At 43.9% G+C, this 22610-nt stretch overlaps 1 protein-coding gene across 1 annotated transcript in view; it reads right to left on the bottom strand.

The window, feature by feature from the left end:
• FN1 (fibronectin 1) overlaps window positions 1-22610 on the bottom strand; it is a 75147-nt gene that overhangs the window by 9804 nt on the left and 42733 nt on the right. The window contains exons 20-35 of the mRNA XM_085299540.1: window positions 21261-21533; window positions 17628-17894; window positions 15977-16071; window positions 15326-15494; window positions 14941-15027; window positions 14266-14457; window positions 11674-11946; window positions 10429-10611; window positions 9290-9379; window positions 8316-8585; window positions 7815-7931; window positions 7223-7387; window positions 6324-6479; window positions 4954-5067; window positions 3021-3290; window positions 936-1123 (exon numbers count right to left, since the gene is read on the bottom strand). Of these exons, the coding sequence (XP_085155666.1) occupies window positions 936-1123; window positions 3021-3290; window positions 4954-5067; window positions 6324-6479; window positions 7223-7387; window positions 7815-7931; window positions 8316-8585; window positions 9290-9379; window positions 10429-10611; window positions 11674-11946; window positions 14266-14457; window positions 14941-15027; window positions 15326-15494; window positions 15977-16071; window positions 17628-17894; window positions 21261-21533 (2909 nt within the window). The remainder of the gene's footprint in view (window positions 1-935; window positions 1124-3020; window positions 3291-4953; window positions 5068-6323; window positions 6480-7222; window positions 7388-7814; window positions 7932-8315; window positions 8586-9289; window positions 9380-10428; window positions 10612-11673; window positions 11947-14265; window positions 14458-14940; window positions 15028-15325; window positions 15495-15976; window positions 16072-17627; window positions 17895-21260; window positions 21534-22610) is intronic.

The following is a 22610-nucleotide window of genomic DNA, read 5'->3' as shown; positions in this document are numbered from 1 at the left end:
ATATGGGTGCTGATGAACAGTGCTGTTTATAATACTAATAGTGCACATGTGTGCACATAGGACCAGAGGAAATCCTGGAATAAAGTTGTTTGTCATCCTAAAATTTTGATATCTCTGTGCTTCGAAGCTGATTATTCAGGAAAAGAATGACTTAAATCCTGGTTTTCCAGGGGATAATGGAAGCAGTCTGCTATGATAAGGTGTTCTTGCTGTGAAGAAAACAGAATGGTGGAAATTTTAGATTTACACAAAGTCTTTAGTCCTTGAAGGCATCAGCTCACGAGTCCACTTAGATTAGAGTGCATTTGAAGGCTCATTTTTGAAAATGATTCACAAAACTCCTTAAAAACAGATCAGTAGCTTTAGGATAGCAAGAACCATAAAAGCAGTGATTTTTTTCAGCTTTTTCCAGTATGGGGACTTTTGAAGTGTTTCCAGTGGAGAAGATGGCTATATAGCAAATTTAAACCTACTGAAAAAGACCTGATTTTTTTTTTTTTAACTTCCATTTTGCAAATGTCTTTTTGAAATATACTGCCTGAGCAACAGATCAGCAGAGCTTCCTGTATAACAGCTTAAAAAGCAGTCCATTAGGTCATTTTATCTGACCTCTTGTGAAAGATGGGCAAAAGCRTTTTACTGAGTTACTGCTGATTTTGAACCTTTGAGCACTTGATTAAGGCACTCAGTATCTTCTAAATAAGGAAGGAGAAGAATGCAGATTCAGCAAGCCAATTCCTTGCCTTGTAACAGCTGTAATAACACTTAGTTACGGCTGACAACTAGTCAGGCTTCAACCAGAGAACCAGACCCTTAGGAGCTGTAATGATCTACTCCAAGTGAGGTTCCTGACCCAGGAATTTTAAATTGCTTCAGGCTTGCCCAGTTGTTTCCTTCCCACAATATATTCTGCATTAGACAGAGAAAAGAGTTACCATTAATCCAGAAACAACGGCAGAGGTACTGTCTGGAGAAAGGTTGATTTCTTTCATAGGACCAGTCTTTTCTTTGGGATTCACTCTAACTCTATAGCCAGTGAGACGAACGTTCGGTGCATTCCAGTTGACCGTAAGACTGGTGGGAGTTACCTGAGTAAACTTCAGGTTTGTTGGAGGAGGAATTGCTGTGAAAACCGGGATTGGCACATGGTTAGTTTGAAGAAGACAGTATCAGCTAAAGCAAAATTCTCTCCGGAATGCAAAACAGTTCTAGGCCTGAAATACACAGGCAGGGAAGGGAGGTGCCTTGTGCAACTACAGGTGTGAAGCACTGTAGAAGTGGACAACATATTCAGGAGGAGATTCTCTAATCTGTAGGAACGCTTTACTGCAGAAATAAGGAGCTCTTCATGTTTCAAGGCTAAAGCAGGTGAGTAACCCCCACTTGCTGTGATACAAGGCAAAGGCTCTGGTAGGTGATCGCATCTGCAACAGGCCAGTCTGTTTTAGTTGTTCTGTCTATCTCTGCTCTTCATCACACAACTAATAGTTTAGTCCTGTTTCACTTGCCTGTCTCTGCTGATTTCTATAATGTGATTGTTGATTTACGAAAGTAGGCAGGGAGCAGGCTCAAGAATTGCCAAGGCAGTATAAAAATACTGCCAAATGCAGAGGGGAAGCCTTTTATAGCCACTTAATAGGAGTGTAAATTACTATACAGAGAGCAAGGCAAGGGAAAAGCAGAGCTGTGGTGGCCATAAGGCTCATCACATGAGTCTGGTCATGAGCTAACACATCTAATACCTTTAAAAACAACTGCTTGTGCTAAAAACAAATAGAATAAAATCCACTGAAATATTTTCTTGCCTTACTGTTTGTAATCCTCAGGCTGAAAACAGGGAAGAACGTGTGTGTGTATATATTTATACACCCCCCCCACACACACACATATATATATCTTACCACAATACCCACTATTAGCATGTTATTGTGAAGTGTTTTTATTTTGTAGAGTGGAAATAGGAGACAAGAGCTTTGCTCAAACAGAGCTCGATCCAAAGCCCATGAGAGTCAGTGGAAAGTCTTAAATGACTTTGAACACTTTCGAACAGGCCCACAAAGGGTAAACCACAGAGTGGGATTTAAAAATTGTTTGCATTCCTGGCAGGTAGTTGCCAGCTCAGTCATTTCAGCACTTTGGTTTAGTTTAGTACAGCAATCTGTACACTAGAAACAGCCATCTTTACTGCATCCCTGGAATTACAGTGCCAAGTTTTCATCCACAAATGAATGAGAAAACTCTATTACAAAGGCACTACTGAGACATGTCTGGCAGTGCTGGAAGCTTTGCAATGCATTTCATACTGCTGGCAATATTTCTATCTATCTCAAGGAATAGTTTCCTTTCCACAAAGGAATTCTGAATGCATTTACACTGAGTTGGGTCTGACTCRTACACAAGAGAGGATGTTCTCCTGAATGGAGCATGCCCTCATCTTCTTGAGCAGGTGACATGAATGGCAGAGYGGGCATGCAGACAGGCTGTGGTCCTTTGGGCAGCAATGGTGAAGGAGCAAAAGGCTCAGTGGAAACTGAGGGGTAAGCAGTCTCCTAGCCCTTCATGCTGACAGTAAGGACCTTGGGGGAATTAGAGCTGCCCTGGTATCTGTTGGTGRCAACTTGCCATGCTCGCAGGTCCCCCATACTCTAAGGGGTGGTAGAAGGGTTTTGTTTTTTTTAAAACCCTAAGTTAGACTCCCTGACTAGGGGTCAAACATCACCGATCTGCTTGAGGATGCGGCGAAGGCTGTAAGAAAACRTCCCTCCTTTCTCTAGAGTCTGCTCCTCCAAACCTGCTCTCTCCTGCATTCTCCATCTTCTCTAATGTGGACATAGGCTGCCTCCACTGGCAGCCAGCTCTCCTGTGCAACTGAGCTGTCTCTCAAGAGCAATCACATCCCCTTGGCTGCTCTGGGAGCTCCCCCAGGGCTGAACACCAGTTGCACATGGAAGCACACTTTACCCAACAGGGCAGAAGCCGCTGCTGCCATGGCCTGCTGGGTGGTGTAGTTAAAGGTGTACCTGTGGACTGGGTCCCAATGAGGGGCAGGCTCTCCATGTCATCGTATATGGCAACGATATTGATAGTGTACTCAGAACCTGGCCTGAGGCCATGCAGCTCAGCAGTGTCTTCTTCGCCACCTGGGGCCGGCAATAGCTCATGGATTCCATCCTCAGGGCTTGAGTAGGTCACCCTGTACCTGGTGACTTGCCCCTGCGGGCTTTCCCAAGCAATTTTGATGGAATCAACATCCACCTCAGTGAATGTTAGTCCTTTAGGGCGGTCAATGTCTGTTAGGCAAATTAATGGTAAGAGGTTAAGTGATAAAAAGCAGGTAGTAGGCAAAAAAATAAAATAAATAAAAAAAAGCATTTCTACTACATGCAAAGCAGTTTCAGTTTTGTGCGAAAGAAAGGTACTTGATTCTCCTCTGTGCTGCACTTGCACACATGCTTACACCTGTGCAGCGTAAGCTTGAGAGTCTGCCAGTGCCAGATAGCAGGAAGGCAATCCTGGCTTTGTAAAAACTGATAGGACTTGCACCACCGCCTTCAAAGGGGCCTGGACCCTAACCACTACCTACGTCAAGGCCCCCTTGGCTCTGAAGCCCCTTTTACACACCTCTAGCAGCATCAAGCCACCTTCAAGGAGCCAAGAGGAAAAAGAACCYAGCTACCTAAGACCTATTTCTACTGCTAGAGGCAGTTCCTAGTGCAAAAGGCAGCCAGATAACCCACCTGCCTGGGTGAGTTCAGATGCTTGCTCCATTTGCTTTTACTGTTGTAAGCTGATGTGCAAAGTGCCAGTCCAAGGAGAACCAGTCCCACTATTTTCTTTCATGAATTAATATCCAATTAACACATTTATCAGCAAAGCAAATTACTTCATATAATGTAAAATTTTACAACAGTTAGAACAACTTTTCAGCTTTGTAATGAGTGCACAGGGAACATCCACAAGTGCAACTGAGTCGTACACACACCTCTTAGACTGAGTCACTAGATTTGTCTAGATTGGAGCTCAAAGCTAGACTGCAAGGTAAGAGACCCTTGCTCCAAAAAAAATCCGGCATAGCTACCATGGAGCTACAGCCATTTGTTACACAAAGATGAGAGGATCTGGCACATCATTTTTATATGGGATCCAAATTATTTTCTGGAAGATTCCGACTTTATTTGCTGTGTTATGTTAGTTCTACATTCTCTCGTTGGCAAAGGTGATTTTTTCCTCAGGAATTTGTTTAGCTTGAAATGGATACAACTACCTTTTCCACTCTCTGCAAAGTTTCAGGGAAGCTCCTTTTGTCTTTAGTACAATTCTGTAATTTGTTGGGGCTGAGCTGTGTTTTTAGAATACAAACCTGAGCAAGGGAATTATGTGCACAGAAATGCCTCCTTGGTAAAGGCACGTTACGTTAGAGACATCCCTCTGACTCACATGTTCCCTCTGTACGGGGAGGTAAGGCAATATCAGGGCTGAGCTCTGCCTTCCTTCGCAGTGCCCAGTCTCAAGCTCTTGACCATTCATGCAGTTTTTCTTAATCCCTTGCACAGGGCAAGTGCTCCCAAACCCAGTCCAGCCCTTTAACAGGAAGGGGATAAAAGTCACCTTTGCCACCCAGCTCCAGAAGGGAGCTTCGCACATTTTTCCACTGATTGGCTGAAGGCAAACAAAACTCAGACTTTAAAGCTTTAGTGAAAGAAAAAAAAAAAATCAAAAGCGCAGCATTTGGGGTGGGGGGGGATTGCATTTTGTCAGCAATTTGGGGGAGAGGGACTGCATTTTTGCCAGTGTCTGCAAATGATGCATGGTACTCATCACAAAGCAGGACACTTCGCACTCTTCTGGAAACTAGGCACCTGCTCGTTGCTGTCACTGAGGATCCGATGCTGCATGGTAGATTTGGACATCAATAGATAACATTGCTTTGTTACTGTTAAGTGAAATACATACTGGTGACGGCTGTCTCAACCAAGGGGAGGCTCTCTCCGTTCTGATTCTGGGCGTAGACACTGACCATATACTCAACTGTGGGCTGCAGGCCTTCAATAGTGACTTGTGTTTGATCTGGCAGGAAAAAMACAACATTGGCTTAATTTGGAGCAAGCATAATATTAGCTCTTGGTGCACTGTGGAGAAATCCTCGTCCTCCTCACTACAGRAAACCTATGTTGGACAGCAGAAGTGCTAAATCACAAGCGAAGCAGTCCTTACTGCAAGACTCTGGTGCCCACCCAGCCACACAGGAGCATCCTGGAAAAATATCATGGGAACCTCACTCAGTGTGCAAGTTTTTATTTGCAAAAGTCATAACTGACTTAGTGACTAGGGGAAACCCAGGGCACCTGCAATTCTGTTTGGAGGCTGCAGCATGAGCAGTGTTTTCTAAGGCCCTTCAGCCCTGTCAGTTGTATWTTTATGCTTTTAAGGCTTATCCTTTGTGCAGAGAGAAACAGTAAACTTTCCCTCCTCCTCCTCCACGTTTACASATGAGGGGAGAAAGGCAACACTGACAGGCTGTCCCACATTTTACCTTCGAATTGTGTTAGCTTTTGTGGGGGCCTCTTCAGCTGGACAAAGCTGCAGAGCACTGGCCTCTAAGCAGCCCTGAATAGGAGGCCTGTATGAGGCATTTTATCATTAATGTCATTAAAGTGACTTAGAATTGACACCTCTTGCTTAAACTTCTGCTTGCGCTATGCCTCTCTGGCAGGTCAAGAGATCTGCAAATCGTACCTGCTCAAAGGCCCTAGAGCTAAAAGGGCAGGTTAGCCTAGTAAATAGGAAGGAAAACAAAACAAACCCAGGGGAGGTCAGCCTTCATTTTCTGGGATAGGATTGAACATTAACCCAACTGCATCAGCTGCTGGGTAGCCCAGAGCGCTACTTTCTGGGAATCTCGCAAAAACAGACTGAAAGCGTTCCTGTTAGCAAACTGAGAACTGGCTGGCAGATCTTTAAGGTAAGAAGGTCAGCCTTGGAGCACAGACTCAGTCACATACACTACCAAGTCACCCTCAGAAGGATTTCTGAGGGATTTTCTGTCATCCAGCAAAACTTCCAAGGGTGCTCCCTTAAAATTCCAGTGTCTCTGGGAGATATTGAGGTTGCTGAGTGAAGCTTTGCAGTAGAGCCGCATCACAGAAACGTGCCCTTGCAGGGCAAAAGCTTGCCCCAGGCTCTCCTGGATGGCTCCCTACTGCAGTCAGGGGGATGACGAGAAACGGTGGATGGCAGAATTTGGTTGCACTTGGTAGTGTTAATTTTAGCTGCCMCCTCTTGGATTCTTTACAGACCTGATGAACGATGTAATGTATTCTTACCTGGAGGAACATTTTTAGTTTTTGTGGGCCCATGTCCTTTCTTGGGGACAGCAGTTACCCGATACCCTGTGACTGGGGATGTTGAAGGCAGCCATCTGACACTGATGCTGTTGTCCTGGACGTCGGTTACTTGCATCTGGGACGGTGTGTCTATTTCTGGGCAGCAAAAGTGAGCTCTGTGAGTATGAGTGCTAGAGGAAATCCTCCCTCCTCACCTTCTCTCTGGATCCCACTGTTATCTCCTAGCTGAATTTTATTCTGCTCTTCCTTTTCTAAGTGGTGTTTCTTTGAAAAAAAAAAGCACATGCTGCTATTTATCTTTCATGCTAGCCCACTGCAGAGAGGCTTTAAGCACATGTGAATGACTGACCTCRTATCAAGGTCAGCTGAGGATTTCTGTTGTTTTAAAGGCTGCTAAATGCCTTTGTCTACAAGTACAATACAAGTAGGATTAGGCCATATCCAAACCAGGACTGAAAAGATGGTCATGAAATTAGAAAGTCAGGTCTCTTCAGGATTAGATRGTATGAGTGTACCAGAAGTACCAAAGAACTGAACCCACAGTCACCCCAGTATGAAAGGCCAACAGGATTTCCACCCTGCAATGTGCAGCCAAATATTGCTCATATTCCCAGCTGGGCTCCAAAGAGTCTCCCTCCTCCAAAAGGCCAAGTCCAYGATCCCCTTGTGTCATATTAGCATGCTCTGTCACCGTGACATGCAACTCCACTGAAAAAGATGGGCTAATAGCATAGCCTGTGACTTCTGCAAGAAACCAAGGATCACTGGAACAACTTTATGAGGTTAAGCCAACATATAGCTGGGGGGGGTTGTTGTTATTTTGTTGTTGTTTTTTCCTCCATTTGTTTTTGTCTCTTCCCCACACACACAGGTCTCACCTGTTTTGTAGGTGACAGTGACTGGCTTGCTGCTGGCAGGGCTGTCTCCACGGCCAGTTACTGCATACACAGTGATGGTGTAGTCAACACCAGGTTTGAGGCCACTGATGGTAGCAGTGGACATGGTGCCAGGCACTGTAAATTCCTGCACAGGACTACTTCCACCTAGGGAGGGTGGGGTAGAAAAAAAAAAAAGCAATGTAATGGATATTTTATACAAACTTTATGTTATTACAAAAAGCAGGATAGATAGTCCTGTATCTGCTGTGTCAAAGAAAGGATCCCATTGATTTCAGTGGATCTTGGGTCAAAGTCTTTTTCAGTCTGTTGCAAGAAACAAATGAAATACATAGGACCACCACTACAGCAGCAGAAGTACTCCAGATGCAGTTCTTTTTGGTAGATAAAAGTGATTTTCTCTCCTTTAAAAAACAAACTTTATACTTGAAAGTCTTCTCTAAATGTGCTGCAAGGACCTCAGAGCCCTGAGATTTTGTCTGCTGCAACCTTGCTTTTGCTCTTTGGTGTGACTTTCAAACGGCCTCAGGATAGAGCTTGTGGTCAGTGACTGGCAATAGCAGCTTGCCCTCACCTGTTTCACCGTAAGTGATCCGGTAGTATCTGACAGTCACTGCAGGAGCATCCCAGGAAATGACAAGGCTGGTTGGGCTTGTGGGGGTGACTTCTAGGTCCCTTGGAACATCAGACACTGGAAAAATAGAATTGAAAGAGTTTAACAGTTAACATACATCAGCTACATGTTCCACTTACTGTACTGTGCTCCTCTGCTACTCATCTGTCTTAGTACTAGCCCATGCACACAGGTCTGATGCATTTAGTTAAAAACCAATAGGCCTCTGACCAGATTCAATGGAAAAAGTTCTGCTGGCCCCAAGCCCCGTCAGCCTGATCTGGAAGTGGCACGGTTCCTCCCACCTCGCTCTGGATCAGGCCTTCCTTCAATATCTAAGGTGCTGTCTTCACAAGCACAGTTTCACCAGCTAGAAGGGAAGAACTGCTTTAATAGCAACTGCTGTGCTAGAGGAGACCCCGAACTCCCAGGGTAACTTTTCAGTCTTTCCTCAGAGCGTACCTGTTGACTGCTGGCCGATCAAGGGCGGACTCTCCTCCCTGCCGTTGATGCCGATGATGCTGACCACATACTCGGTCCCTGGGAGCAGGTTGGTAAGGGTGATGGAGTTCCGGGAAGGGGGTACACGGTCTTCCTTGGGCCTGCCAGCAATGTGCTCTGGGTGATATCGGATTTTATAGCCCGTAATGGTGGCACGAGGAGCAATCCAGTGGACAGTAAAGGAGTTGGCAGTTATATCCGAGAAGTCAAGGCCAGTGGGAGAATCAAGACCTGGGTATTTCAAAAGAGATGAGACTGAGCTCGACTGTGCAGTGAGATGATGCTGTTCTGCCATATCGTATTAAGCTTAGTATAAAGATGATGCCAGATCTTAAGACAAATGCTATTCAGCTGTGGAATTAAACACCTCCATTCAGGATCAAACAGATATAAACAAGCACTGCAACACAATTGCAGGAAGTGATGTCTTTGGTCTGCACCTAGAGCCCTCTCCAAATCAGCAGCCTGGCAGGTTTTAATGTTTGCTCATGTGCAGACACAACTCAAGCACAGCATAAAACACCCATCACGAGCACATTATTTCTGTGACCGACACATTATTTCCGTTACGTGGTTATGAAACAGCAGGAAGACATAGTGATGGATACGTTATGGACAAGCCTCAGGATAGGAAGACAGCCCTTTAGAGCATTCTCTAACAGTAAGGCTCTCCTCAAGCTTGTTTTTGGACAGATGCAGTGGGTACAGTCACACTGAGGTCTACAATGCCCATTTAAAACCAACATAAGATCTGGCTTTCAGACATAATGAGAGATTTCAGTGTTTTTCAGGATGCAAATTTACACTGCTGTCTGGCGTCTCATTGATGACCTGCCAACAAGGCGATAATACACAGCAAGAGCAGCAAAGTCAGGTTAACGGACACTTAATGGATGATACTAGTATCTAATGTATCTTAGGCTGAGTTTAAGTACCTGTTTTTTGGATTCCAGACAGAGGTGCACTCTCATGTTGCTCAGAAACACTGTAGACTCTCACAAGATACTCAGTGCCAGGCAGCAGATCTGTGGAGTTGAGATTTAGACTTATTTCTTTGCATCTTTACTCATGGCTGGAAGTCTCTTGAAAACCTATGTAATTTAACTGTATTTCTCAAGTGTGTATGTGTGCATGGGGGAAATCAGTTTGTTTGATGGAAAATCTGAGCCCCAAGGATAGTCAGAAGTTTAAACCAATTTATTCTGTGGCCCTTAGGTTGCTTGTGATATTTTAGCTTGAAATAAGGAGCATGGTATCACTGCTACAGAGCTGGTCCCCTGTTCTGAAGGGGATATCGTCTCTCACTGAGCCTGGGTTCTAGAATGGGGGAAAAAAAACCAAAACACTTCCATAAAACGGTTTTTGCACCAGGAAGAGCAAACCAATGCCAACTTTTTGCAAAATGCCAGAGTCTTGTTGCCATGTACTGCAAGGTTCCAAACAGTATTTATTTTTTGGTCCTAAACATATAGGATCAAAGGAGCAATGACCTTTTGCATATTCTGATCCTTTCCCTGGACCTCTGCACAGCAAGTCCTTGACATTTTTGTCAGACGAGGTGAGCAATAGCTATTTACTCTTAATACTTAACCAGGCTGTAAATCAAAGTAATTGCCCCATAGCCTGACTCATCACTGTCCTTGGATTGACAGGAAAACCTTCCTGTGCTTTGGCTTTAACTTGGTTAAAGCAAATGCCCAAACACCACTTGGTACAAGTTTGCATGAAGTTACTTTGACAGCAGCTTAGACAGCTAAGAATTTGGGCAGTTACTCACACAAAGCAGTTTTTTTTCCGCCTCGCCTAATATCACACCTTCACCAAGGAATTCTGTTCGGAATACTCAGTAAAGGCATTTATATCGACCCTGTTATCCCACCCCCCAGTTCGTGTCCCATCTGCAGCCACGAACGCTGCACTTGCCCATTCCCTTCCCCGATGCCATAACGGGCCGTTACGCACTTAAATTCGTATAGCTGATACAAACAAGGGAGAAGAGCCAATACTCAAGGGACCAGAACTCATGCAACAAGAGGGGGTCTTATTTGTTGGCTTACATATATAACCTTCTTACTTGTTAAAATCACCATGTTGTCCGAGGGTGAAATCGTCAGCTCTGCGACATCTTCTTCCTTCTTCACAGGCGAGTAGCGCACCAAGAAACTGCTCAGCACAATGGAAGTTGGTGGGGTCCAGGTCACTCGCATAGYGTCAGGGCCCACGTTAGTGAAGCGGAGATCAGTGGGAGCAGGCACAGCTACACAGCAAAGAAGAAATATACCTCAACTTCCTCTCCAAGGTAAAAGTTGATCGAGATGCGTGTTCAGGGAATCATCAGAGAAGCTCTCTCATGCATAACAGACTACTGTGTCAGATCCATGCAAACAGGACTTCTAAACTACGTTTCGTTCTACTACAGTTAGGAAAACGTCTGTACTACTGTCAGGCTCCTTTAACCTCTTGGCAATCCCCAATACTTTAAATATACCCTATAAGATTAATTTGAAAACAAGGTAGCAAGTTTCAGTAACGTGCTCCTTGCAGCTGGATTTCACATTACAGTTGCGGAGCCAAGAGAGGCTTAAAGTTGCCATACAGCAGCTTACAGATGGAAAAGTCTGCTCGTCTAGAATTCATACATGCACACACAGAAGAGAAAGTACATCACTAATTTCCTATGCCTCTACTTCTACTTGTGTCGGAGGATTTACAGCCTCGGGATTCAAACACAACAGGATTTCATGCAAGAACCAGTTCTCAGCTCGCCTTTCGCCCATGCATTACGAAGACCCTTGACGGTGTGACATGGCTGTCAATGGCATGTACTCAGGGAGTGGTGTTTCATCTGCATCTTTGAGGGCATTGTGGAAAGAGTGGGGCCACCACTGAAACAGACTGCTAGCAGCCCAGATGGCTTAGCCAGCCATCAAGGCTAGGGACAGACCAGAGGGTGTCTGCTGAACTGCCTCCACCCTTTGGTACTCATACTTTGGGGAAGTCACAATTTGAAAGTCTAGCAATTCTGTAGCTCAAATTTCAAACTTCGACTCCAAGTGGATCCCAAAAGTCTGAATAGCCAAACGTGAATGGCTGCAGGGCTGCCAGGCTCATTCACAATACTAAAATGCCACAAATCAGGAAACTGAGCAGCGCATATCYATCCCCAGCTGCAGTTCAGAAACAAGAATGAGCCAGGTCTGCCTGCCTTTGCCCAGTGGGCAGCCCGATTCCTCTTTGGACAAAGCCCTGTCATCCCAACAGCTAGTGACAGCATGAAACACCGTCCATGTCACAAAACACAGAAGTTTTCAAAATTCACCCGTTTGCTGTGTCAGAGTGGTAGGGGCGCTCTCTCCGCCATTAATGAGTGTGATTACACTGATGTCGTAATCAATGCCCGGCTCCAAGCCTGTGACTGTGTAGTATCCTACTGAGGAGTCCACAAAATCTTCAAAAATAGGGACACTTTCTCCTGCCGCAACTACTGTGATGCGGTAGCCAATAATGGTGGAGGCATTTAACGGGGTCCACCTCAGGCCGATGCTCGAGTCAGTTATGTCAACAAAGCTTAGGTCAGTGAGTTGGGGCACCTCTAATAAGTTAAAGAGCAAAGGGGAAAGGCAAAGACATACGGGGCAAAAGAAAGACAAGGGAGAAAAAAAGCAGTGGTCATCACTATTAACATTGACGAAACTTTAGAAGCAATTGCGGTGATATGCAGAATCTCTTGGGTTTAGGGTGAAAGGGTTTTTCCTTTTGCTGTTTACATCGTACCTTTCTATGAAATCCCCAGCTGCCTCCCCGTGCAGACAGAGGCTAAAACACCCAGATCCCCTGAGACAATGCACTTCCCACTTTAAATGTGCAAACTTCAAAAATATCTAAAAAGCAAGCTGGACCCTTAACTTGCATCAAATTTACTTGGAGCAATGATGAGACAAAACACCCACCATTTTTTTTTCGGAGGTGAGGGGAATATACAAGTACTGATTTGTTTGCAGGTGAGAAAAAAAAAAAAAAAAAAAAAAGGAGAACCTTTTCTTGCGCATAACATTCAAGACATCCTCTTCTGACATATTAGTGTCTAGAATTTTTGTCTTGTTCCAATGTTAGGTTTAACTTCTACTATTTCAATCTTAAAAATATCGACCCATTTGAAGTGGTTGAGTTGGCCTAGACCCTAAGCTGGTGAGAAACCTTATAAAGCTTCAGTTAGGATAATCCGGTATCCAAGTTATTTACACTGGACTTGGAAAAAAAATCTCAAGTCCCTGTAATGGCTTGAGGATCTGGCCCAGAGTTCAAGTTCTACTTACCACTAACTTCTGCAGTATGTGCACTAAAAAAGATGATCTAGAACAATGAGTAACAAAACACTTTCTTCAAAAAAAATGGTTAGAAGTCATGTTTAGACTGTGAGTACTCCATAAGAGAGTTACACCATCCCCATGTTCAGAGGTTATGCCCAGCATGTGACATGGCCAAGCAGCTGGATTTCTGAGCTAAACTTTTTAAAATCTCAAAGCTGAGCCACTGAGTTAGGATCCTCTTTACTAACCTTTCATATATTGGCTAAACTTCTGCACAGCAAACATGCACAGCTGTGATGATTGTTTTTCCTATGGWTATTATTTCTATAGCAAAGCTGTTCTTTTCCTGCATGTTAGGACCAACAGAATTGGGGGAGGGTGTTAGCTGCATCTGATCGAAAATGGCCAAACCCTCAGCTGCTCAACTCAATAAATTTGTACTGATTTATTGATTTAAGCCACAGGATTTGGCTTTAACTTCAGCAGAGTGATCCTGAAATTAGGGGGAAGAAATGGGTACTCTTCCTCATTCAGGATCAGATACCAATAGGTGAGTCAAAGATGGAGGGCTCAGTATCCATTCTGTTGGATCATTACAAGTTAGCTTGAAAAGGAATTACGGGATAGTAATTTTGAAAAAGAATGACTTTAATAAGAGTGGTTATGTTCTATTTTAATGCCCTATTGTGAATTTGTATTTATTTTTTACAGAATAAATACTGAAAATGCTTATTTTTCTGCAAAAATCATTGTTTATCCACATGGAATGCATGTATCATATCACCTTTAAAGAGTGCTAAAAGCCAGAGACATACATTTTTAGCTCTTTTTTCCCCCATCAGAAGATGGGGAAGGGTTAAAGCTATCACTGCTTCAATTATGCAGGATCACAATATTAGTTCTCCCATGGGGAGCATACAGCACCTCAGTGAAGCATGGAAGTTTTTAAGCAGTGTTATAAGAGCAAGCAAACACAATAGCTGGCATCATTTCAGGGCTGAGCAGAAACAAAAAACAAACAAAGCCCTCACAAAGAAAAACAGGATCAAATCATCTGGGGGAGATGGACACTCATTTTGCTACTGTGGCTACAAAGGGATTTTCTGCAGTCATCTGAGCATGTAGTGTGAGGCAACACACACCGCTAGCGTCCCAGAAGTGCTACGGAGATGGACCTTTCAATCTCCGCTCTCCCCTCCTCCTGCTGAAGTGATCTTCTGCCATTGTATGCTGACAAAACTTACTTTGCTTGCTTCCCGCTCGTACCCCACTTTCCTGCTTCCCACGACCACTGGCTTAGCTCCAGATGCTGCRGTACTGCAAAGCCAGGCCAGACCTCTATCATTYTCCAGCTCAGCGTACGGATATGACAGATCTCCTTTACGCTGTCTGTCCGTGGGCAAGGAGTGTAGGCTGCCCATGTGGAGATGTAAGGGGTATAGACTGCTCTGTCAGCGCCAGGCACGTAGCTATTCTGTTTCTTGGGTTTAAATGTGATGTTTAAGCCCTCTACCACAGTAGTGAGAGTTCTGCAGTGCGGAGCTCTCTGGCTCAGCAATTTGTCTTTGAATGGCAGCAGCTGCTGCACGCCCTTTCATTACCTTGCGTGATGGTTTTAGAGATGGGGGTGCTCTCCTGGTTGTCCTTGACTGAGTAAACGCTGACGTTGTACTCCACACCAGGGCTCAGGTTTTCAAAGGTGCAAGAGGTCTGATCCGCATCTACTACTTCCTCCAAGGTATAACCCTGCTGCCCATTGGTAGGAACAGTRGTAACTCGGTACCCACTGATGCCTGAAATACATAAATCAGTATGTATCAGTATGTATCAGTTTATCTTGAATTGTTTCAGAAATCCCATGCTTACTGTCAATGGCATGAACTCATTCTTCACTGCCAGACATTTTTGGTCTATTTTACTTTTCCTTCCTTGGACTGTTTTTAAACCAGTGGGGATTGTTGAAGAAATCCTTCAAATCTCTAAAACATCTCTGAAATATTTAAGCACATTCATACTCAAATACCATTCTACATGGAATGTAAAGCATAAAGAGTCCTACCATTCTACATGGAATGTAAAGCATAAAGAGTCCTACTGCAACCTATATTTAACTGCAAATCATATCCTTAGATAAGTCCAAAAATATATATTTTTTCCCTTAAGTGACTCAGCGGCAAGTTTCCCACAAAAATCTGCTTAATGAATTGCAAAACACTAAATTTTACCATTCTAGTACAAAAGAGGGTTCAAGCGTATTGAGAGAGCTACATAGTTACCTGGAGTTGTGCTTCTATCCCAGGAGACTGTCAGGATCCCAGTATCAGGATTGGGCTCAAGATGCAGGTTGGTTGGCGGCGACAGTGCTGCAAACATTCAGACAAATAGTTCATTAATGACACAGATTCATGCCAACTCCCTCAGCACTCCCTCCCCCCAGATTGTATTCTCACCCTTCAAAATTAGATACAAAGATTCTCCTGAAGTTATGTCCCTGTACTGCATGAACCAGTGCTATTATCACCTATATGCCCAAAAGGCAAACACCTCCTGGACAAAGACCAGAGGAAAGGACTAGAACATGTCCAGAAGATAGTCAATCATCTGGAGAGCAYATGGGAAGCACATGTAAGGAATAACCATGGAAAAACAAGCGTGTCATACGTGTAGTCACTCTCCTGATGATCGGAGACTCTCTCTCCTGGCCGTCCATCAGGACTGTGAGGCTGTAGGTGTACTCTACTCCAGGGGTCAGGCCGGATATCACAATGCTGCCAGAATCAGAGATCACCTCCCGGGGAGCCTCTCCACCTTGGCTTGGGCGCACACCCAGCTGCAGAGAAGCCGCAAACGGTTTTTCAGTCTCAGACACTCCGATCGCAGAACTATCAGCGTTCTGATGCATCACCCAGCATGAGCAACACGGGCCTGTACGCTTCATGCCAACCGTTAATCCTAAACTTATGTTTTAGGTAGCCTACGCTCAAGTGCAGTTGTTTCCTATCCCAGGAGGATGTTCTGTAGGAGTATAAGCTTTCATGGACCCACCACTACACAGACTGTGGAGAGGTAACCACAAGGGAGGGAAAGACTCTGTTACAAATGGTCACTGGTGAAGCTGACCTGAAGCCCAGAGGGCTTACTTGCATTGCCCTTGCTGATCCCTAGACCTGCTTCTATAAGCAGCACATCTTTTGCACCTCTTCCCTTTGTGCTACTGTCTTCACTGTGGTCCATAACATCAGCTTTAATTGATCTTCTCTACCACAGTTAAGCAAGAGGAAAAGAGACACAGGACTTTGGTTTTTTTCCTACCTTGAAGCCAATCCTTGGGGCAGGTGTCCAGGTGATGACAATAGAAGTCTCAGTCACTTCAGTGTTAAAAGGAGGAACAGAGCCAACAGGCTGATCTGTGAAGTGAATAGACAGAGCTGAAATCTGGTTGCTGTGATGGCAYTGAACAGTTGGAAAACCTGACCCATAAAAGCCCAAACAGCAAGAGCAAGATGTTGAATTAYATTACTCTTGACAATCCAGTGGTCTGGGGGGAATTTGACAGACAATTTCTGTCTGCAGATGCCTTTGATAGGCACAGCATGCCAATAGTGTAATCACAGCTGGTGTTGGTTCTGTTCCTGAGGAAAAATCAATACTGAGGTGGGCATTGTAAGTCTTCTGTCCACCTAACCCCAATATTTGGGGGACTGTTGTTCTTGGGATGGTAAACAAACGTTTCCTCAAATAGCTTTTTCCTTCGTGCACCATATGCCATTCAATCAATAGAATGCAAGACCYTTTTTTGTCATTCACTTGTCCTAGGTAGGACCGTCTCATCCCTCACCAACACCTTCAACAGTTTGAGGGCAGCATCGCTAAACGGAGCCCCCAAACAGTCTGAGTCTGTGGGCTCATTCATATTTGTCAGGAGCATCACAGAAGYCCTTGCATACCCCAGAATCGGTCTAAACAGCTCCACTGAATTTGATTAACCACATTAATAAYGAAAAGACTTGGTTTATTCATCTGTAGTCTTAAATTGGACTGTTTTCATTCTGATTGACCAGAATTTGAATGCATCACTGATCTCAGACACCCAGTCATCTCCTGAGTGTTTTTTTTTTGTTTGTTTGTTTGTTTTGTTTTTTTTTTAAAGTGTTTAAGGCTGTGTGTCAGAAGACCTTGGGGGTAACCTGGCCAAGGTCAATAGTGTTATTCTGGTCAAATGTCAACTCTTATCTTAATTCCACATTGTTATAAAAAAAACTTGTGCTCTTTTAAAAGAGGATGTAGTTCTAGGCYTGAATGGAGGTGTTTCATTTGAGTTTTGTTAGTTTATACGACTGCTTCATCATTATTTAAACCGTGAATCTATTTGTTCTTTCTAGAAGTATTTGTTGTTTCTTACGGAATTCTTTACTGCTACAATTCACTTATTTTTTTCAAGCAAAGAGTRTAAGTATGAACAACTGAAATTTAAAGAGAGGAAAAAAGGCAAAATATAATGTTAGGGTCAGCTTTTATATCTGCAGTTGATCTGCCTTACGTGGTATTGCTGGACTTGGTAAGAGACTGCTGCTAGCTTTATATAGGCTTTTTGCTCATTTTATGGGAGTTTTTGCTCCCCTTGATTTGTCATTCCAAAACCAAACAACGGGAAAAATCAAGTAAAATTAAATTTGTCTTTCAGTTCCTCAAAATTGATGGGTTAGTAGGGAGCTTCCATTTTTGCTTTTAATCACCGAAAACTGAAATACATTTTTACTGAAAGCTTTGATGCAAATAACCTTTTCCTTGCCAAATAGTTCAGAGAAGAACAAGAAGTATTTCCCAAGAAATTATGCTGGTATGKCAGATCCAAAAGCTTCTTCTGTGAGCCAAGACACAACTGCCCCTTTCAGCACATGCCTGCAGTTTTGAAGAAGGGCCAGGGCGTCAGAGAAGAGGAATGGGTGCCTACTGTACTTACAAGTTGTGAAGACCCCAGTCTCTCTGTTGCTTTGCAAGTCATCTTTAACTGCCACAAGGTACACTGTGTACTCAGTGGCYGGCTGCAGGTTCCTGAGAAGGTACTTGGTGGCAGAAGGTCCCACATTGTAGGTCTTCGGTTGGCCTCCTCTTGTGGGACCTGCAGTCAGTCGGTAGCCTGTGATCACAGCACGAGGCCGCGTCCACATCACTAACACCGTGTGCTCCGTAGTATTGAGAAATCTCAGGTTGGTGGGGGCATCGAGCTCTAGGGAAGAAAAAGCATAATGTGCGTGAGTTTTCTAGCTTAATCTCCTGCCAAAACATGCCTGCTTGTCATCCCCRCTTCCAAAGCGGAACCGCTTCCACACTTGAAAGCGGGGGCGTAAAGTGAGGCTCTGGAACTTGTATTTTTCATTTAGGGCATAAGTGTAACAGCAGTGAAGAGAAATGGAAGGGGACCATGGAACAGATGGAACTAGAATCAAAATAACTATATCTATGTCTCCAAATCTTCAGGTAATACGCACCTACCCCGCTTTGGGGATCCAAGCAGAAGTCACCACATAGCACTGAGTGCTGAGCCAGGCAGATGAGCRTGTTCTGGGCTGCGCTGATTTGGGTCGCTGCCTTACACGCCAYCCCATGGGGAAGGCGGGCTCACAGCAGAGCCGAGACAGACCGACCCAACAGCCCTTGGGAATCTGTGGTTTCTCATGAATGCTCAGCATTATTTTTTTAAAAAATTAGTTCAGTTAGACTCTTCAATACAGGCAAGGAAGCCTTACTTTAGTTCAGCTTTTTTTTTTAAAAAAAAAAACAAAATTATTCTTTCAATTCTTTTACCCAGGCCACTCCCCAMCAACTCCTTTTCCAAAAGGAAAAAAATATCCAAATAAAAAACATTCCTTGCCATTTCAATATAGAAATAAATAGCAGTCAATGAGATTCTGGAGAAAAATACTTCTCAGATCTACTTAAAAATAATCATACTACAGAATTCATTATAAAATAATTCTAAGCATGCTCATCTCTCCCATGGGACTATTGCAGTGACTCTTATCAGACTTCCTCCCCTTTTATAACTACCTCTGGATYAAGAGCAGCCTTTGGGAAGCTGCTGAAGCTGTTAGCCTGGAAAACCACAAACAAAAGCTTGAAGTGACATAGCTTTTTTTAGGATTGTACCAAGTCCAGTAAATCACAGAGTGTCGCTACCCGTGGCTGAGCCATTTGTAAGACAAGTCTGAGCCAGAGAGATACTTTGGCAGTTCTCTCCCACCAAAGGCCCTGGTAGTCCCAGCTGCAATGAAAGTTATGGCAACAACCCAGCAAGTTTCCCCAGTTTTTCTAGGCTCCAATCATATGTTGAAACCAAGATCAGTGAAAAGAGGTTCTATTAATGCTTTTTTTTTGATGACAAACTATTTTCCTGATTTGTGATTAAAGTAGCTTTCATCAACCATTCTCCCTAGAACAGTTTGGATTCAAGCCTTCCCAGTCTTTCACTGAAAAGCAGTTTTTGCCCCCCAAAAGCTACTGTTTTCTTCCTTTTTTCCCTTGACTGGGGAGAAGGCAAGAGGAAGCGAGGACTCCCTTYTTCTGCCACTTCCAGAGATGGAAAAGAGATAGTCCCAAAGGGCAAAGAACAAATGTGACCYTCCCTAAGCTCATCTCCAATCAAGAGGTTGGGAATCAGCTATATCCTTTCTTGCTACTTAAATCTGTGTTAATTCCCCTATGACAAGGATTGTTTCTTTCTCTGCTTTGTAGTCTACAGTCAGTTCCTTTCTGCACRATGTAATTTGCCAGCTCTGTTAGGCTTTTATCACTTCCTCTCCCTATAGTAAAGGGGAAAAGATGATAAAAAGCCACATACACACATGCACACACTCGCGCACACACACAGTTTATTTGTACACGGCTTTTAACAAAAGGCCAAAAAGCAAATTGCATTTACACCGTGGGAAGAGACTTTTGCTGCAGGGTTTTCCTTGGGAACTCTGAATGATTTCTTTTTCCCAGGACTTTCGATTACAGGATGCAATTTAAGTGAATACTTTCYGAAATGTGGTTTAGGCAAAGCAGTTAAGAGGATGATCATAGCCTATGGAAAACAATCCCAGACAKTTGTTACTAGGCCTGTGCTGTCTGAATCAAGTGTCTATGCTCTGATGTACACCTCTGCGTACAGATTTTCAGAGGGGCTCTATGCCTAGCCAAGGCTCCTGGGAGCAGCCACAGAAGCGTACAGATCTAGCTGAACTGAGCCCTTCTTGTTCAAAATGTTTTCAACAGACTTCAGACTCCTAGACGCATCCTCACTTTTAAAAGCCCTACTTGAAAGCAGATGGAGGGTATTCACATCTGCACTGCACTCAAATCAGATTCTTAAGTCAAAGGACAAAGTTTAGGACTCCACACCGCCCACACAGTCAAGGGAGGTGGTAAGAGGGAGAATCTCTGTTCACGGCCCCCAACTGTACAGATGTAAGTGAACAGTCTGAAAAAAGCCGAGCTATTTGAAATGTGAGTTACCACACTTCCTTTCCTCTCRTCTATACATGTGTTAGGGTGGATTTTCAAAGGAGAGCAGCTTCTGAGAAGTGTTAGAACAGCAGATGACACAGGAAGCTGAATTTTAGCCCTATGAATAATGTGACCTAGTCAAAGAATAGCACTAACCCTGTGTCACTCTTCTACCACTAAATAAATGGTATCTGTTCAAGCGCACCATGTCCCAGGTTGTCTGACCCACTTCTTCCGGATCAGGAAAGAACAGAGACAACCAGAAAAAGTGGATGCTAACTCTTCTTCCCGCTGAAAACCTACATCTCAYCCAGCTACTGCTCCTTTGTTCTCTGTGCTTCGGAAGGGCAAAAAGCAACAACTGCCAGACTGCAAACTCTGCTTCTCACCTTGTCTCACACAGGTGATATGTTGCACAGCTACTAGACGGTTAGCAGCCAGGTTGAGAGATCCTGCACAACCCTTGCCAAAAAATACACACTCTGTGGCTTTTAGAGGACACTGAGATCACTGCAAGCCAGTTCCCCAGATGTCACTGGGATGACCCAGAAATTGCTGGGGTGGCACGGTAGCCTACAAGATTGTGAAAAGCCCAGTCGGGTGAAGCTGAAATGCAGTTCCTTCAACAACAAGTCCTGTCCTTACGAGTGCATACAATTCCTGTCGAAGATAGTGGGAGCCAAATAGGTATGTAACTGCCAGGAAGGAGATAAGGATTTTCAGAGCAGTCTAAGCAATGCTCCTATGTCATATTGAAATCTGCCCTGAGGCATCCTTGAAATCACAGGCTGTGATCTGTGCTGTAAAAAAGCTACAGGGCCCATCAATTCTCAGCCAGTAATAAAAAAGTTGAATTCCAGCCATATGAAATTGTTCTAAAGCACCATGAGAGTTAAACTCCCATTGGAAAGCCCTGGAGGAGTATAAATCTGCTGAAGAGATCACTGTTTGACTGAACGAATTCCCAGCCCTGTCATCCTACTTATGGGATACCTCTTGGGCTAGAACTGTTGCCCTTTAAGTGCTCTGTTTATATATGTTTTTCTAAGCAACAAAAATATTCACTTCAAAAGGCTAAAAAAAAGTATGAAGGAAAGACACTTACTGGTGGTTTGCTCTCCAGTCAAAGGTTTGCTCTCCCTGCCATGGCTTACAGCAAAGATCTTAAAGAGATAGGTTGTTCCTGGGAGCAGGTCAACAACTTCAGCAAAAGAGCTCCTGGTAATAGGTAGTCTCTGGCCGTGCTGGCCAGGGCGATTGACAGGGATTACTTCTACCCGATAGCCAGACACTGTGCTCTCCGGTGCGGTCCACATGATGGTGACCTTGACATCAGAAACCTCCACAAACTGCAGATCTTTGGGTGAAGGAACTTCATCTGAGAAGAGAGAGACCATACAGAGTGTTGGAGCGAGTCCTGAGCCATTGGCAGGAGAGGTCACAGGAGTATGGTAAGGAAGAAAACAGGGGAGTTTTTACTGAACAGTTGATAGCCCAAGAATATTTACTGGCTAGAAAGACACCATGGTAACCTTACCTTAAGCATATGCACACATTCCTGGGCAATATTTATGCAGACTGCACATTCAAAATGATACTACATGGCTTTAAGTACCTTAYGCCTTGAGCCATAGATGATACATTGCTGCCACAAAAAGAACTGGAAAACTAGACGCACTATGCTGCAGAACTTCAAGTATACACAAAACCAAAAGATTGAAAAAGTACTCCAAAGGCTGGAAACTAAAATCATTTTTTTTTGAAAATTAAATGAGTGTTTTAAAAATGACCATGACCTGGTCAGAATGTCTAYAATTCATTTTAAACCCATCTTTTTTAATTAAACAAATACAGGGGATTATCTCGCCTTACTGGAGTCAAAAAGAAAATCCAGTTTCCTCTGTTTGGCCCACAGCACTGCATCATTGAATTCCTATGTTCAAATTAGGTTGCTTTAAATTAGGATTGATACTGCCCTGAAGTTAACCAAAGCACATTTTCAGAAGATAGAAGCCAAACCATAAAATGGCTGAGCTGAGTTCATGCCTGGTAAATCCCCATTTGCTTGCCAGGGGATGTGCTTGCAACTTGCAGGACCATCAAATTCCATTGCCACCACATCAGATCACTGTTATTTCACCATCTTTCTTTYAGTTTGGCTGTTCAACCCAATCAGCTACTTCAAGAACCCTGAAGCCAGTATTTTTTCAATTGTGCATGCCTCATGTTTAGATCATATGGTCTTACTTCGGCACATCAGTCAATGCTGAGCAATCTCCCATCCCCATTAACTGCAGTGGAAAATAACGGTTAGGTCTGAAAGGAGAGGGAGGAGTCAGGTGAACCATTCAGATTTGTATTGTGGTATCTAAATATATAGCCTTAAACATCTGCAGCCCATGGACTGAGGCAAAATGATTTACCAGGCTTGTGAGATCTCTTAGGATAATCCCCC

This window comes from Rhea americana, unplaced genomic scaffold (assembly GCF_003343005.1).
Source record: "Rhea americana isolate MKP2758 unplaced genomic scaffold, rheAme1 scaffold_15, whole genome shotgun sequence".
Classification (NCBI taxonomy): Eukaryota; Metazoa; Chordata; class Aves; order Rheiformes; family Rheidae; genus Rhea; species Rhea americana.
Note: the sequence above shows the minus strand (reverse complement) of the source record. Positions and strands in the feature narration are given on the sequence as shown.